Source organism: Channa argus, chromosome 2, assembly GCF_033026475.1.
Source record: "Channa argus isolate prfri chromosome 2, Channa argus male v1.0, whole genome shotgun sequence".
Classification (NCBI taxonomy): domain Eukaryota; kingdom Metazoa; phylum Chordata; class Actinopteri; order Anabantiformes; family Channidae; genus Channa; species Channa argus.
In genome coordinates this window covers 19,425,103-19,442,650 of record NC_090198.1, presented here as the reverse complement: position 1 = coordinate 19,442,650, position 17,548 = coordinate 19,425,103, and the positions used below count along the sequence as shown (strand labels likewise).

The 17,548-nt window shown below is 38.3% G+C and overlaps 1 protein-coding gene across 2 annotated transcripts in view; it reads left to right on the top strand.

Annotated features, from left to right (window-relative positions):
• Nucleotides 1-16,517, top strand: part of rasa3 (RAS p21 protein activator 3) — a 37,602-nt gene extending 21,085 nt beyond the window's left edge. Inside the window, exons 6-24 of one of the 2 annotated variants that reach the window (XM_067496184.1) lie at nucleotides 2,769-2,867; nucleotides 2,947-3,019; nucleotides 4,503-4,576; nucleotides 4,685-4,789; nucleotides 5,621-5,777; nucleotides 5,883-6,031; nucleotides 6,392-6,506; nucleotides 6,685-6,759; nucleotides 6,863-6,986; nucleotides 7,749-7,855; nucleotides 8,102-8,179; nucleotides 8,319-8,396; nucleotides 8,616-8,689; nucleotides 11,229-11,335; nucleotides 12,076-12,158; nucleotides 12,279-12,487; nucleotides 12,577-12,680; nucleotides 12,791-12,974; nucleotides 14,053-16,517. In XM_067496184.1, coding sequence (XP_067352285.1) covers nucleotides 2,769-2,867; nucleotides 2,947-3,019; nucleotides 4,503-4,576; nucleotides 4,685-4,789; nucleotides 5,621-5,777; nucleotides 5,883-6,031; nucleotides 6,392-6,506; nucleotides 6,685-6,759; nucleotides 6,863-6,986; nucleotides 7,749-7,855; nucleotides 8,102-8,179; nucleotides 8,319-8,396; nucleotides 8,616-8,689; nucleotides 11,229-11,335; nucleotides 12,076-12,158; nucleotides 12,279-12,487; nucleotides 12,577-12,680; nucleotides 12,791-12,974; nucleotides 14,053-14,128 — 2,071 coding nt within the window. In that variant the 3' untranslated portion in view covers nucleotides 14,129-16,517. The remainder of the gene's footprint in view (nucleotides 1-2,768; nucleotides 2,868-2,946; nucleotides 3,020-4,502; nucleotides 4,577-4,684; nucleotides 4,790-5,620; nucleotides 5,778-5,882; nucleotides 6,032-6,391; nucleotides 6,507-6,684; nucleotides 6,760-6,862; nucleotides 6,987-7,748; nucleotides 7,856-8,101; nucleotides 8,180-8,318; nucleotides 8,397-8,615; nucleotides 8,690-11,228; nucleotides 11,336-12,075; nucleotides 12,159-12,278; nucleotides 12,488-12,576; nucleotides 12,681-12,790; nucleotides 12,975-14,052) is intronic. The other variant, XM_067496185.1, reaches the window with a different exon arrangement.
• Nucleotides 16,518-17,548: the final 1,031 nt, after the last annotated feature.

Genomic DNA, 17,548 nt, shown 5'->3' with positions numbered 1-17,548 from the left:
TGTTGCAATGTGCTGAGTAAGTCATCCTGCAGTGTGACTAGTGGTGCGTGACTGTGACACACAGGATGTGATTCGTCCCGCTGGGTGTCCTGTTTGGGTGCTAATCCTCTTTCAGCATGATATCATTGGCAGCGGGACAGCCGTGACATATATATATAGATAGATAAATACATATATACAAAGGTCTTTTTGAGTAGAGCTATAAGTACAATTCTGAGTACTTTAATTTTATGTTACATTATACTGTTATTAAAGTTGAGAAGAAAAGGTTGTGTTACTCCACTGCATTTAGTTAATTTGCTGATGGAGATTTTAAAAACCTAGAATCACCACATACAAACATGAAATCACAATATGGCTCCAATGTTACAACTTGTAACTTGTAAACGTTTATACATGTAACAATTATCCCATTTATGCTGTTTAGAGAGTATTTTAATTGTATATTTATCTGACAGTACCTCCAATTAGGTTTGAGAGCTGTCTCACAATCCCACACCACACACCTCTGTTATAAAGGTGTATCTATTTATTTTTTAAATGCTGCCTAAGCTTTGTTTTCTCCCTGTCGTGTATCTGGTGCATTTATTGTAGAGTCAGGCGTCTGTCCATTGTCTTCAACATATGATCTCCTCTGCTTTTTACTTTATTTCTCCATGGCCTCTCTCAAGTTATCTTTGTGCTGTGTCTGTAGTTTCTGGATCTTTCTGAATTTAAAGCTGGCACAACCCTGTGCCAACAACTCAATTGGAATTGCTTTTCTCCGTGGCTTTTCATCTGCCCCACTTTGTGTGTCTCCCTTACATGCTGTACACACCTAACATCAAGAGGCTGAGAAAACTATCCAAAGGCTCTTAACAAAATTTACTAGCAAGCACTGTCAGCGTTGGAGTGAGCTCAAGTGTGAATAGACCAGATGTTTTGTGTCTGTAAGAAGGGGGCTGTTGATTGAATTGCTTGATATGACGCTCGCCTTAGATTTATTTTTATCAAAAATGCATAAAAAATTGGTTTATTTGAATTTTTTTCACAAACCTAAGATGTGTTCATTTCCACTGATTGTGGTTTTTCATCTCATTTGAGATGTTATTCGCACCTGGTGACGCTAAACAGACGTTTTTCACTGCAGACATTTTTAATGGAACAGCGCTATTATTTATGCTAAAATGTGCAAAGACTTCAAGTCAATACTGCAAAAATATATGAAAAACAAGATTTCCAGTTTCTTACAAAGTCTCTAGTTATTTATTTATGATGATGTTTACTGACCATTAGGCACTTTATATATTTTCTGTGTGCTAATGGCATGTGGCTCCATCTGTGGAGCATGTGTACAAATGTGTGATGGGATTTGTCTTGACTCTCAATGTTTCCCTGGGAGGTTTTTCATCAATCCAGATTTCAGAGGTGAAGTTAAATTTGCGTCAACCAACTTTTTAGCAACCGCTAGGGGCGTCTGTAGCTCAATTGGTAAAGTCCACCGATGACTCAGATCCGCAGTCCCGCCTACGTGTTGAAGTGTCTTTGGGCAAGTCACTGAACCCCATGTTGCTCCCGGTGGGTCAGCTGAGCACCTTGGATGGCAACCAACAACATTGCTGTGTGAGTGTGTAAATAGGTGAATGAGAAGTGACATTGTAAAGCCTTTTGGATAAAAGATCAATATACGCAGCCATTTACCATTTACCACTTGGGTGCAGAAAACAACTGTAAGTTGACTGAGAATTGTACTGTACAATGAGAGCGTTTCATGTTTCAGATACATGTTTCCGACAGACAGGCAGACAGACAGACAGACAGACATACAGACAGATAGACAGACAGACAAGCTGTCTGGAAGCTGAAGATGATGTTGGTTGTGGTTGAATTTAAGCAATTCGCTGTCAGACTTCTGACTAATGTCCTATTCGTGGTAAACTGCAGTATTTAGACTTGTCTGGAATAGAGGATAAAACTGTTTCAGAATAAATGAGGAAAAACAAATAATAATACAAAATGGGAACCAGTTGCATTTCTCACTCTGTAACTCATTTATTATGCTTCATTCTGTTAGGTGACGATAGAGGTCCTGGTACTGGTACGGTACTGGTCTTTTACACCACTTTCAGAAAAAAAATATCTGTCTTTGAAGGTACCAGACTCCTAAATTCATTAGGATAAGCAGCACAGACGCTACTTATGTTCTTTCTTACTGGAAATAACCCCCTGTTGTTTTGTATAGTAGAGCTGATGAGAGCAGTGAGACCTGCCCTGCCTGTGTGATCTGCCTGTGTGGGCTGATGGAGTTAAAAGCCTTGCAGAGACGTACTGTGTGTCAAGTGGTCTCAGGGGTCTTGACAGTGCTGCTGAACCTTTCACACCTGCCATTTAATTAAATGATAATAACTTAATTTAGTTTTAACAGTCCCGAGAGGATATTCACTATATTTGTGTTGCTCCCAGTGCATTTATCATTGAAATGTTTTTTGCCTGTTCTTCTTTGTGCTGCCTGGACGCCTCAAAGCATAGTATTATAATTATAAACACCTTGTGAAATGCATTCTTTTATGTTTTTTCACAACTCAGCTTTTATATTGTGTTTCCTGATATTTGGGGGTTAAGGCGAGACAGCCGAGCACTGGATGAGACCACCCAGCGCTAATGGTGCATTAAAATAAGGATCAAGTTAATGTGTTACTGGTGTGTGTGTGTGTTGTGTGAGTGTGTGTGCTATGCTTGTAATGTGCTGTGGTTATTCATAAGTGTCTGGTTTGTGTGTGTTTCTACAGAGTGTTGGAGTGCCAAGGCCTTCCGATTGTCAACGGCCAATGTGATCCCTATGCTGCTGTCTCCTTACTAGGCCCTTCCAGGTCACATCTCTCATACAGGTCTTCATCTTATACAACATTGTCTATCTTTGGATAAACATTGGATTTTACCTCTCTCTCTTCCTTTCTGCCTCCTTAGGTCAGATGCCAAGAAGACCAAGGTGAAAAGGAAAACCAACAATCCACAGTTTGATGAAGTTTTCTACTTTGAGGTAAAGGCTTCCTCTGTCATATTTGTGTAATATTAATATTAATCCTAAACCTGACTTTATATCAGTTTCCTACTATGTATTTAAAAATTTAATTTCTAAATTTGGGCATTTAACGCAATTCATGATAGATAATAAAAAATATGCTGTGGTATCTTAATTAACACCATAAAAGGTATTTTCTACGATAACACATATTTGTGTAACGGTTCAGGGAAAAAAGTTATGAAAAATGACAAAAAGCAACTTGAAACACTGTGAAATTGTTTCACTAGTATAATTATATAGATTACTTTGTCAAAAACAGATCACAGTTAATATACAAATTCCCCTAAATTCCATCATTACTGCAACATTATGGACTTGTGTTATGAAATCAGACAATTAGTAAACACAAGCAAATGCATAAATGCTTAAATGTTAATATGTATACAGTTATTATGTATTTATATTCCTTGGTTTATATTATATATGTATTTTTGAACATGCACACAGACACACACACACAAACACACACACAACATTCCTTTCACAATGCCCTCGTTAACCCTGGCTCACCAGAAGCGACACTGCTCTGACATTTTTGTTTCGCTCCTCCCTGTGCCCTCCAGAAGACAGCAGCACAAGAGTATGATTGATTCATACAAGCTACCAAACAATCTGGCCCATTGATTTCTATCCGACAAGACCATCTCATTTATTCCAAACCACCACATGATCAGGACTGTACGCTTTCTGCCTGCAGTCTCGATGTCGCACACAGAGGGCTGCGTTTGCACTCAAACACAGGCCATCTATCATGTTTCTGTCACGTGTTCATCCTTTTCTATTGTGATTTTTCTGTGTGTTATTAGAAATGGAACCTATTTCATCATGACTTCTGATTGGTTCCAGAGTTTGACTTGGGTCAAGGCTCATTTTAGTCTAATGAAAACAAAATAAATTTTCCGTTTAATTAAGGAAATTATTTACATTTATTATTTTTAAGTAATCTGTCAATAACATTATACCAAGTAGTGAAAAAATATGTATTTAAATTAGGTGATATATTTAATATTATCAATAGTATCAAATTTGCCAGCATAACTGCTAATTTAAAACAATTAATAACATAGTTACATTTCTTGTAGATAAGACTAATTCTTTCAAGTATAGTCTGTTGTTCTTCTTCCACCAGCCTGATTTGGGGGACATAGATGGCCCTGCTGTACAGTATGAGGAGAAAAAAATACTTTATTCTAAAGACTAATAGTAAATTGTAAATGGTCTGAACTTATATAGCGCTTTTCAACCTATTGGCTGCTTCTTATTCACCCATTCGCACTCAAAATCACACCTACTCATACACCGATGGGGGCCAACGCTCACCGGGAGCAACTAAGTAGTACTACTACTAGTACTAGTAGTAGTAGTAGTAGTAGTAGTAGTAGTAGTAGTAGTAGTAGTAATATGCTTAATGTTCGTCTTAATCTGTTTATGTTTCTAGGTGACACGACCATTAAGCTACACAAAGCGTCACTTTGATGTTGAAGAAGAGGATGTTGACAAATTGGCACTGAGGTGAGCCAGCACCTGTCTTAAGGGGCTTTAAAGTCATCATGAGAGTCAGTGCTGAACTTGGTGTCGTTTAAAGCTCCCCCCCACATTTGAACCTGTGTTTGTGTTCAGGGTGGATCTGTGGAACGCCAGCAACCTAAAGTTTGGGGATGAGTTCCTGGGAGGTGTGCGCGTTCCACTCCGGGTCCTCGGTCAGGCGGGGGTCCACGATGCATGGTGAGAGGAGCATCACTCACACATCACATTGTGGAGATTACCCAAGTACATTTACTCAAGCAGTGTATTTAAATTTTGAGTTACTCCCTATTCCACAGGGAATAAATGTACTTTTTACTCTGTTTTATGATTTTTGATTCTTGAAAATGCAACATAAAGATCAAACCATGGGCTTGTAATCATATATGTTTTTTTTTCTTTTAAACATTTTCTGAATCAGAAATACTTTAATATAGGAGCACTGGTGTGAAAATCAGAGCATAGAGAATGAAGATTGGATGGTCAGCACAGGCCTATTCAAAACAGAATATTCATCACAGAGAGACAGTAAATATGGTCCACATATTAGCAAATTGTTGCTTATTTACACATCCTGCAGACATGAAGCAGCCTTAGCATGTGTGCTTTAGAAGCCTCCACCAGTTCCCGGGGGAAATATCTGCTTCTTTAGCTGCTGACTGAGCCTGCATGTTGTACTAATTGTACTGCTGTGCAACACTGCGTGTTTTTTGGTCTTATTCACCGAAAGCATCTGCCTTCTGCTGCTGGGAATGACGATTAATGAGGGCAGCAAAAATCAGCCAATACAACTAAAACATACTAAAACCCTCTGCAGGATTGAAGAAAACCACAGAGTCACATGATATTTCTCAGTGGATTCATTACTACCAGAAATAAGTTTCACATCAGTAGTCGATTCTATTTACTTGTCACTTTTGAATCAGTCGGTCGGAAAATGTTGGGACAAGTGTCAGGCATTAGGCTTTAAAGTTAATCAGAATCTAATTAGTGACACTTAAAACCTTAGATTCTTTACTTTTTCTTCTTCAGGTACTTTCTCCTGCCGAGGGAGAACGGAGGGAAGTCAGTGAAGGTAGAAGAGCTTGGCTCGCTACGTTTAAACATCATTTACACTGAGGACCATGTCTTCCCCTCTGAACACTACAACCCCCTTAGAGATCTACTGCTGGACTCTGCTAATGTGGAGGTACATTATTTTTGTACAAATGTTTCTCTGCTTATACTGTACATCCTGCAACATCTCGCACTACTAACTGCTATTACACATTAACTGCTCGCTCTCCCTTTAAAGCCTGTGTCGGCGTCGGCTGCTCACATTCTGGGGGAGGTGTGTCGAGAGAAGCAAGAAGCCGCCATACCCCTTGTGCGTCTCTTTCTTCACTACGGCAAGATTGTGCCTTTCATCAGCGCCATCGCTCACGCTGAAGTCAACCGCACACAGTCAGTGTCTCACTGTATCTTTTTTCTTTAAATAGGTAAACAGCTAATACTTGTCAAAGTTTGTCACAGAAGATTTCAGCTGTTGCTTAAATTCATCTCCTACTTTGTGGACATTGTGTATAATTCTATTATCTCAAGAGAGGAAAGATTGGAAGCACTTGTCGTATGTCGTATATTTGGGATTCAGACATACTGTTGCATTATTAAGTTAGATACAGTTTTGTTGTTGAATCCCTGTTTTCTTTTTTGTGATTCTCAGAAGTCATGTTGTTTTATTTTTGAACACTTTGGCATCTCATTTCGAGACACAAGCTGCAGTTTTGATTAGTATTCAAAAACTCACTCTCCCTCCTTTTGTAGGGATCCTAATACCATTTTCCGGGGAAACTCGCTGACTTCTAAGTGCATTGATGAGACCATGAAGCTCGCAGGAATGCACTATCTGCAGGTCACACTCAAACCGATCATAGACGAGGTAGAGCTTGACGCAGCAATGCTGTCATGGTTTTAGTTTTTTTTCACAGTATGTGTTTCTCAAACCGTTTCACTCTCTTCATTGAATTCACCTCATGTCTTTTTCTTTGGCACATTTAAGGATTTCATGGAAAATTGGTTACAGATGTTTATCCTAATGCATTTCTAAATCTTCACAGATCTGCACAGAACACAAACCCTGTGAAATTGACCCAGTCAAACTGAAAGAGTCGGAAAACCTGGAGACAAACAGGGTAAGAAGATGAGTGTATTTTCGTGTCTGCGTGTGTGTGTGTGGGAGTGTGTGTTGTTGTTTGCTGCATTATGTGACACCTCTGTTCTATATCCCCTCTTTAGGAAAACCTCCGTCACTATGTAGACCGTATCTTCAACGTTATCACCGCCTCTGGCGTTCGCTGTCCCACCGTCATGTGTGACATCTTCTTCTCTCTGAGAGAGTCTGCTGCAACCCGTTTCCAAGGTAACTCACCTCCTCCATACTTTTCCACAGGTGGAAGAGAGAAAACGGGAAACAGACAATAAAGAAAACAATGTGCAAGATGTCCAAGAAGGCTTTCTTTTTTTTTCACTGAAGATCACAGAAACGATCACAGTTTTTGTCTGCTAAGCTGTGTAAAACCTGAAACCACTTAAACCTCCTACACATTTGTTATAGTTATGCGTATCATATAGAGTATGTACACCCAGTGTCATATACTGTCCTGCCCCCTGTTGGCCATCACACGGCACTGCACTCAAACAACCACAAACTTTTCAAAAACAATAAAAATCTAGTTTTTATAGTATAGATGCTCGTCTTTGATCCCATTGCAAACCTGTGGCTCATTCAACATGAGATAACAAGACACAGTTATTTCACAAAACAGGCATCTTCCAGGAAAACATTCAAAAATAAACTTGTGTTACATCGTTACATTTTCTTCTATATACTTTCAAATGCCACAATATTATGTACACTTCAACTACACTGCTATAACTTCTCACTTTATCCTAATCAGCAGCTGTTTTTCCTCATGTAACTTTTTAGATATGTCATTTGTGCTTTGTCTTTACACTTACACTTTTTACTTTTTATATAAAATTAATCTGCTGTTCCCATTAGAGATGATAGAAAACAAACCATCACAACAGATCTGCTCTTCTTTGTTCAGACCAACTGTCCATGTTTTGTCTTCAGTGTCATTAAGGAAGTATACCTGTTGTTGTTGTTTGTGCCCTTTAGTTGATCAAGACGTCCGATACACAGCAGTAAGCAGTTTCATCTTCTTGCGTTTTTTCGCCCCAGCCATCCTCTCCCCCAATTTGTTCCATCTACGGCCGCACCATCCAGTGAGTCTGACTTTTAAAACAAATACACTTGGACAGCAATACATATATTGTAAAGCTGTACAGTATATGTTGAGGCTGAAAGCAAGTTTAAAGCTCAATATTGACTCTGGAAATAGTGGTTTGTTTGTTTTGTTTTTTTAATGGTCTGTCCTGGTCGAGGTTGTAGTTCTATGTAAATGCTGCCAACATGGGATCAAGTCAGATTAATTTGGTTTCATTTCACACTGTACCTGTTTGTGAACCTAGGATCCTGCCACTTCACGAACCCTCACTCTCATCTCTAAGACGATCCAGACCCTGGGAAGTCTTGCAAAGTCTAAATCTGTGAGTTTCTTTACATGAAGTGAATTTTTCTCTCGTGTTTCCTTTGAAAAAATGCAATTGTATTTCAGTCTAACCGGACAAATTCCAATATAACTTGCTAATCGTTTTATGTCTTTCGCTCCATCTTTTCAATTTCAAGGCCAGTTTCAAAGAGTCATACATGGCTGCATTTTATGACTACTTCAATGAGCAGAAATATGCAGATGCGGTGAAGAATGTGAGTGTTTGGCTTCTGTCCTTGTTACAAGCAGCACATTTCTATCAGGCTAGGTATAATGAAATATGAACAAGAGTTGATACATTTGAGGTGGAGATGATAGAAGGATATCAAAATGTGGTTTTCACGGTTGGAGAATATTTGGTTCCTGTGGATGCTGCACAATATCAGCACAATAAATATGTGTGTATTTCACATTCTTTACTTCTCTCTCCACAGTTCCTTGACCTGATCTCCACCTCTGGCAAATGGGATCAGAGGAGTATTGAAACGCCAATCATGCTAAAAGAAGGGTGAGAAGCGTATTGTTTAATGAATGTTCATGGTGGATTTTTCAATACCACTCTTACAGCCTCCTTCACATGTGATATTAGATAAATTTAGAGATTTTTCTTATTATCTTGGGTACGGTGGCTGATAACATGAGTCAACTTGTTTCTGCCTCAATGATTGTTTGTTTACCATCTTATCAAGGTTGTCTTGGCTCTTAATTCTACCTCGATGAGGCAGCTGATTTGACTATAAACTGTCCAGATTCAAAGGAGGGCATTTAGGGTAATATTTTCTTTCTGAAAGAGAGGATAGATGCTGCTTGAAAAGCTCTATGGTAAATATGTAGGCTAAAGGTTGGCTAGCATATGCTACATTTATGTTATTTTGTTTAAGTTATATTTATAAGCAGCTAAGTGGGAAAAATGCACACCATCTTTAGACTTCCCACAAGGTGAAAAAAACACTGTTGACGTATCTGTCTGGTTTTACTAAATGAATATATTCGAAATATAATTCTTGATATTACTGCAATTTGTTATCCATTAACCCTTACTCATTAATATTACTGATTCAGTTAAATTTATAGGCGCTATCGATTGAATGTGGGTTTATTTATTAACAAAATGATACAAATATGTAACATTATGTAGCCTATAGTGGTTAATTAGGGTTATTTATGCGGCATATACGAAGTTATACAAGCTATCAGAATAAGTTTATTTCTTTATACAGATTAGATGATGTTGTTAATTAGTGAGCTTTAGAGGTGCTCAAAGGTGGCTTTTGTTAACTTTGAACAGAGATGAGCTGGGTGTTTCCAGTCATTGTGCTAAGCTAAGCTAACGGACAAATGCAACAAGTTCCTAGAATGGTAGACTTGTTCTTAAAGGTTTTGCTAAAGTGCTTTTACCTTCACATGTATGATTCATCACAGTCTAGTACATTTAAAATTGAGCATTTACAGCAAAGATCCACCTGACTTAAAACGAAGCCCCAATAAGGAGCTTTTGATGTGATGATATTTATATTGAGGCTAAATAGAGGAAAGTTTCGAGTTGACAGTAGTTCTGCCAGCGTCTCGCTTATCAACATCCCAACCCTCTTTTGTTTCTGCTACCGGGCATAGGAGTGTAAAACTCACTATAAAGAGGGTTGATGGGAAGGGGTCGAAAGGCACAAAGGGCAGGTAAGAGCTTCTCTGTATAAAGCTTTGCTCTTGTGACTCCCTGTGTGTGTACCGTAACGCCCCTCCCAAAACCAAGATGGCCACTATCTCTACCCCCAACCATTATGCACTGTAGATGCTGCTGCACTTTACTTTATATTTATACTAATAAATGAACTGTTACACTGTCTGATGCAGTGTGATGAATTAGGATCTTTCTACACTTACTGTACATAGCAGTAGACTCAGCCTAATTGTATAAAGTAAAGTGTGAGGCTTTAGGCCTGCTTACCCAGGTAGCGTAACTAGTGCTGATAGCCCTTCTTGTTCCTTGCTGTGCCAGACATACTTGGGGTGACAGTGACAGCAGGGGATGGTTACTGTACAAACATTTCTGGGATGTCTTGTCTTCCCGCATCCTGACCTGTCACACCCTCGGTCTAAACTGTGACCACATCACAACCATACACATTAAAGTTTCCAGTACAGCTGTAGGCGTTACAGCAGATGTGCAACCAGCATGACGTGTTAACAGAGAACAAGTCTTCCTGGGTGGGAGAGTAACATCTTTGCTTTTTGTTACCTGGTGCTTCATAGTTTATGTCACCTATGACTCTCAAACTCTACGACAAATACGCCCTTGTGTTTACTCTCCTTTAAAGAGCTACACCGGTGAAGACCTCTGAGAAACATTCATTATAGACATTATATCACATTTTTTAGAGCATGTCATAATTCTCAACTTACAGACAAGTGGGTTCATTTATTTTATTACAGCGGGAAAGTTAACTGGATAACTAATCCATCATAGTGGATTTAGCATGCTTTAGCATGCTTTAGATGCTTTTTTTTGTTAAGAAATTGCAAGCTGTGATTTTAGAATGTAATATGAAAAGACCTGCTAGAGGTTTAGTTTAGCTTTCTCGTATTGCTAAAACTAGAGATTATTGTCATTACTACCCAATATGCTCATTATTTTTTCAGTAAATCAATTGATTAAAATAGTGAACATGCCTCTCTGAATTTCCCAAACTCTGATCGTTTTGTTATGTTTAAACCAACAGTACAAAACACAGCATAGTAGCAAATAATCTTAGTGAAGAAGCCTGAACCTAACCATTTTGGCTTAAAACTGACTTTTTATTTTGTAGAGCAGCTTTGAATTAGAGGAACCGGAAGCATAAATATGTAGAATATTGATTGCACATGAATGTAAAATTAATGTACAATAATTAACACTAGTACATTTAGGTGAACTGTAATGTTATAGAACCATGGATACTTATAATTAATTTTATTGTGTATTGTGCCCAAGAAATTAAAATATTTAGATTTACTGTATTCAAACATTTCTGCTAGGTTTTCATTTATTTCTCCCATCCACCTTTCAACAGGTTTATGATAAAGAGAGCACAAGGAAGAAACCGGTTTGGAATGAAGAACTTCAAGAAGAGATGGTTTCGCCTCACCAACCATGAGTTTACTTACCACAAAACAAAAGGTTTATTTTAACTCATTATTAACTCATTGCTGCGTTTATGTTAAGACTGAACATTCTGTACATTGAGGAGGTTAAATTACTGAGGAGCCAATACATTGTTACTGCTCGCAAAAAAGGTCATCAAGCATTGAGGACACAAGCTATTTCTAAAGGTTTAGAAATGAAACGGTAGTGGTAGTAACTACGTCCATGAGAAAACAAACTCCAATAAGACCTTGCAACAAATTAAGAAGTAAATGTTTGAACAATATTTTTCTTTCTTTGTGTGAAGTTTAATTGCCAGTGTTATTCTATGATAAGAGGTTTATTGAAGTTTGATATTCATGACTCATATTTTCCCGGATATCATTATCTGTGTTATCCATTGCAAATAAGCTTCCAAACATCAGCCTAAAGGAACAAATAACACTTTTTACAACTGCAACTCATGGTTTATCTATGTACTGCCAAGTAGTAATTGATAGCTGTCCGTGTATTATTACATTGGAAACAGAACCCTTTGAAACTAATTTCTGCATTATTTTAATGGAGCCAGCCAAAAATCCAAGCAAATATGATTTCTGTTTACAGAGTTGTCAAATATCTGGAACTCTACAAATAAGCAAGACAAAACATTAATAGGAAGTGTAGAGGCATGGCAGCACTTAATTCAAGTCATTAAATGTAATTACATTTTTTTTACAGTCTTCCATCCTTTGCTGTTGTTTGCCATTCCTGATGTGTTTCCTTTCCCCCTCCAGGTGAGGGAGCTCTATGCAACATTCCCATAGAAAACATCCTGGCTGTAGAAAGGCTGGAGGAAGAGTCGTTCAAGATGAAAAATGTAAGGGACCGACAGAGCAAAGCCTATGAAATCTTTAGAGGTTTGAACATTTGGTGCAACTCTGTCCTAAAATTATTTAAACTCTTTTCTTCCCTCTGCTGTCCATTATCTCTCCTCCAGATGTTCCAGGTTATCCAGCCAGAGCGGGCACTCTACATCCAGGCCAACAACTGTGTTGAGGCACGCGACTGGATCGACATCCTGACCAAAGTCAGTCAGTGCAACCGCAAACGCCTTAGCACCTACCACCCGTCAGCCTACCTCAACGGGCACTGGCTCTGCTGCAAGCATTCAGCAGACACAGCCCCTGGGTGTACACCCTGCACTGGGTACATGAAGTTGCTAATGTCTATCCCCCACCAGGTTCCTTTTCTTTGTTTCCACTCGCTCTTTAATTTTCTTGTATGCTTTTTTTTAGCGGTCTCCCAGCCAACATTCAGCTAGATGTAGATGGAGACAGAGAAACTGAGAGGATTTTTTCTCTGTTCAGCACCTACATGACCAAACTCATCAAAATGCAAGGTCAGATATGGGCATGACTGTTTTTAAGTGTTTGTGATTGCAAATATTCTGAGTTTGTATCTTGTCCCTTTTGTTCAGCCTCTCTCTCTGCTTCCTGTCTTTCCCTGTAGAGGCCTGTGGTAGTAAGTCTGTGTACGATGGGCCTGAACAGGAGGAATACTCCAGCTTTGTCATCGATGACCCCCAGGAGACCTACAAAACCCTGAAGCAGATTGTTTCAGCTGTGCAGACGCTGGAACAGCAGCACACCAAGTACAAACGGGACAAGTTCAAGAAGACAAAGATAGGCAGCCAGTATGTTTTTTTTTCTGTATATTTGTGCTGATAGCTCATGTTAGGTATGTTATACTGTATAGTTTTTGAATTTAGAAAATGCAGTTTAGATGAGAACTGTAGAAAAAATAAGGGTTTTCAAATGTAAAATCTACTGTAGTTCACTCCAGAGCTGCCCCCTTTTTTGTGCCAGCAGGTGGTGCAGTGGTACAACTTACAGTTGCACAGTGGGCCTGAAAGATTTATCCAGTGTAAAAGAGGAAAATGTGTGAAAATATACTAAACAAAAGCTAACTAACAAAAAGTATTTAGCAATTTAACAATACATGTGCAAGATTTAGAAACGCTGCTGAGAAACAAGCTGAAGAAAATCAAATGCAGAAGCACTGTGAGTAAAACTGACAACAAGCACTATGTGTCAAAAGTAATGCACTCAGACACTGCAAAATGGTTGTTGGTTCCTTGGTGCTGTACTAAGAAGTCAACAAGCCTGTAGTATGTGCGACAGCCGCACATGCAGTATGTTGACCAAAGACACAGGCATAGAGTCCCAGTTCCTTTTTGGCCACTAGGAATCAGGAAACAAATCCTGTGGTTAATAGACAACTGCTCTACCAGCTGTGCGACTGCTGCCCCGAAACTGATGTTGTGATTCAGATATTATTCTCAGTGCCTGTTTCTGTATTCAGCTGGGTTTTTTTACTTTGCAACATTTCTTTTGCAGCACATGTTAAATTGTTGACATTTTCCTAATTGTGTTAACTTAAGTAGCCCTGTGGCATTGTAGTATTAGGGCCAAGGTTCAATAACTTGTTAATTTAACATGTATAAAAGTATGATTGAGGTTAAATGCAGCACTTTTAACATTTAAAATACTTCTAACATCATACGTTTAAGTACTACAGTGAGCTGGATTTTCCCCTTGAGTCCACTCATATTAGCTACTGGTTTCAACCTGTGTGGATCATGTAGCCTCCAGCTCTTTTTTATCATCCAATAACACTGATGAAAAATAGTTATTTATATTTTATTTTAACTTCCCCAGAACACTGCAACCTTGGTGAATAAATAAACTCAATCTTTTTCTTTGTTTCATCAGGGAGCACCCGATTGGAGACAAGGGTTTTCAGTGCTACATCCGTCAACAGTCGGAGAGCTCCACCTACTCCATCTAGCCACGGCCCTGTGTACTGTTTCTATGCCCAGAACCAGCGTACTTTTCTTAACTGCTAAAAAAAAAACATCTTAACAAAGCTCTGTTTAGTACTGAGTTTTAAATCTTTCTGCTTTCTTTTAAAAAATATAGAGAGTTTTAAGACTCACTGCCAGGCTGAACAAGTTCTGTAGATGGAACTTTTTTGCAGTTTTTCAAGGCCCAATTTGAAGAAACAGACCTCAGATCTGCAAGACTAAAAAAAAGGAGAAGGAGAAAAGAGCGGATGTGAATGAAGAAGATAATCAGGCCATGTATCTATTTGGGTCTCCTTTCTGTAATGAGACAAAAGAACAAACTTTTTCACTGGACAGTTTTGACAGTGACTAACACGCACTTTAATCGTCTCCAAATTTGTGGATGAACAAGTCTCACAGCACAGCACACACACACATATTTTATCAGTTTGATTTGTTTTGAGTTATTTTGATGGTTGTTCACAATTTCCGTTGTTTTTCATGTACGACAGACCAAACTCGACAAGGAAAGTGTGTAGAGTGGGTCCTCGTGTACTTCGTTTTTTTTCTTTGTTTGTTTGTGTTTTTGGCCCCAACCTCCTCAGGAAGGCTATAAAGGTCAAGGGAACCCAAGAAGGGATTGTTGGGACCAAGCACAGCCAAGGGCAGTTATACTATGCTGGGACGTTCGTTATGAAAACTCACTCTGCAGACTTTTTTTATCATTCATTATTGCTTATTATCAGTATGCTAACACATGTAAAGTATACCATTTTTATTTTTCATGTGACGCTTTGTTCTGCTGTGGTTGCATAATCATGCAACTGGGTTACCAGCACCTTGGTTCACGGAAAAGCTACGTCTTGGAGAGGTTTTTATTTTCATTGTTGTTGTTGTTTTTACTTTTTACACTGAGTCACACAAACCCATAGATGCCTTTTACCTATGTCTATACTGTATGTTGTTTAAAGGTCTAGTCAATGGTTTGCTTAGCATTGCTCATTTCATGCATATTGAGTCGCTGTGCTTCAAGACTTTGTGAATTTGTGCATAAGCTCAAATTTATCTAGTAAAATGCACAAAAGAAGTTGAAATTCTAACTTACTTTCACTATTAGGTACACCTCCACAAATCAGTACAAATGCTGTAACTTATGTTCCACCATTCCAAGTTTATAATGCTAACTTTTGGTAACATTCTCAGAAATTCTCATAAAATAAAGGTGGTTTTGTACTGGACTACATGATGGCATGTTGAGAGGTGTTCTTTGAGCTTTTCTTTTACATACATGAGGGGGTCAGAATATTAAAAATACCCCTGTAATAAAGTGCAGCCCAGTACACCCCCAGCATCAAAACTTCTGTTCAAAACATATACACTAAATAAATTAAAATGTGTGTGAATGTGTCATTAGCTCAACATTTTAAGCATCATAAAAGCATCATAGATATTAAGGCAGAATTCTATTGTAGTGTACCTTAACTGTTGCTAAAGTGGCTAAAGAAATTTAACATACAGATTTGTTATTAATTAAATCCACACATGTTGAACCTAGAGCCTTTGGGTCATAATGAGTTTCCGACCTAGGTTATTGGTTTATAAGCACACACAATTCCAGATGAGTCGCATCATCACAGGTACACATGCATGGCAATCTGTCCACGCTACTGGTTTAAAGAGGTGCAGTAAATAAACTGAGCCAGGCTAAGACCACCATTCTACATACCCTCAAACAGCATGTGACATACTGTCATAAAGGCACGCTGTATGTTTGTTTTACTGATTTTAAAAATGCAGTTAAACCAAACTATACATTTTGAAATCATAAACTGTGTTTCAGCGCAGCTCTTTAAAAAAAGATGTTTTTTAGCTTCACTCTAACTAATCTATATACTATCATTTTAACCAGTCTTGTCTCAAAGTTATGTTGTGAAATGGATCATGTGTTGCCTTGTTGGCTGCCTACCATTATTTTGTTTTGTGAGTTAGCTCTGTCTCATTGTGGAAAAGCTGTCCCTGTAGTTTAAAACCTATTTATATGCATTCCCCTAAAACTGCTTGCAAATCTTACAGGCCAGAACCTCAGAATCTGTTGAAGGTACAGGATTTATTGTTGTAAACCAGTTTATTTTTATATGCTTCTCAATGGCATCTGCTCTCACCTGCATTCATATTCATTAGCACTCACTCTGGCCAACTACTGGATGTGAAGTATACAGTAGTTATAGTCACAGTGATGGTAGCCTCCACAGCCACTTCTTTGTAACCAGGGGGCTACTAACCACATATGCATTCTGTATCTTTTACATTGATATGTAGCCTCATGGATGATCACGTGCTCACACGATCCCAAACAGTGCCACTCCTCACTTTTCTAAAATTGTCTTTTTGAAACAAACAAAAACTATCATTGTTTAAATATGTGTTTATATCTGAAAGCCTATAACTGTTTTAAAAGCAAACGAGCAAACATTCTGATTACATGTTTTTTTATGTCCTTCTACGAACCATAAGGAACCATAAGGAAGGTTCACAACACTCTTTTTTTCTCGTTTTCTTGTCATACAGAGATCTTGCTGTGTAGGTGAATAGATTGATAAGCACTGTGTGTTTGTATGTGTTTGTATCAGCATGTACATGAGTGACTGACATGACGGGTTGCATTAACCCAGTGTTACAGGTCAGGAAAAGCAGAATCCCTCTTGTTAAAATAAATCACTGGCTGTAATTTTACTGACTGCAGTAGGACTAATAAAACACTGGCCTGATGTCTCCTCTGTCCTATATTGTATAGACCCACTGTCCTATTCCAAGAATATTTTGAATATTTTGAGTATTCTCCTCAAACAGTGGACAACATTATACATAGGACATACTGGGATCCACCTCACCATCACCTTCTTAGCACATCAGAAATCTTTGTAAATTGATAACACATTTTAATTGGTTTCACACAGTTTATACATCCTTTTTCAAAACAGTTGACACATGTCAGTGACCCAAACATTTTAAGTATTAACTGTGTAAACAAAAGTAAAACATGTTTCCCTCTGATTGAAATGACTTGCAAAATTATGAACTCCTAATGTATGTGTGTGCAACCCCCCCCTCCCCAAAACACACACACACAAAATTCTTCAAATAGTGATAAGTCCTTACCAGTCAATAAAAGATGCTTCTTCATGTTGCTATTTGGCAGTCTGGATCAAAGATGAGGAAAAACAGTGTGATGTTAATGAGAACCTGTGGCGGATTTTACCGGAGTGAATGGACCAAATGTAAAATTCAAAGTATTTCATGTCTTCACTTTTTTCGGGGGGGATATTTCCACCCATAAGCTTCTCTTGGTTTCTTGATCTATTTTTAAGTGAAATTTGTATTTTTCTTTCACTGGAGAAAAAAAATAGTATACATACTGTGCCATA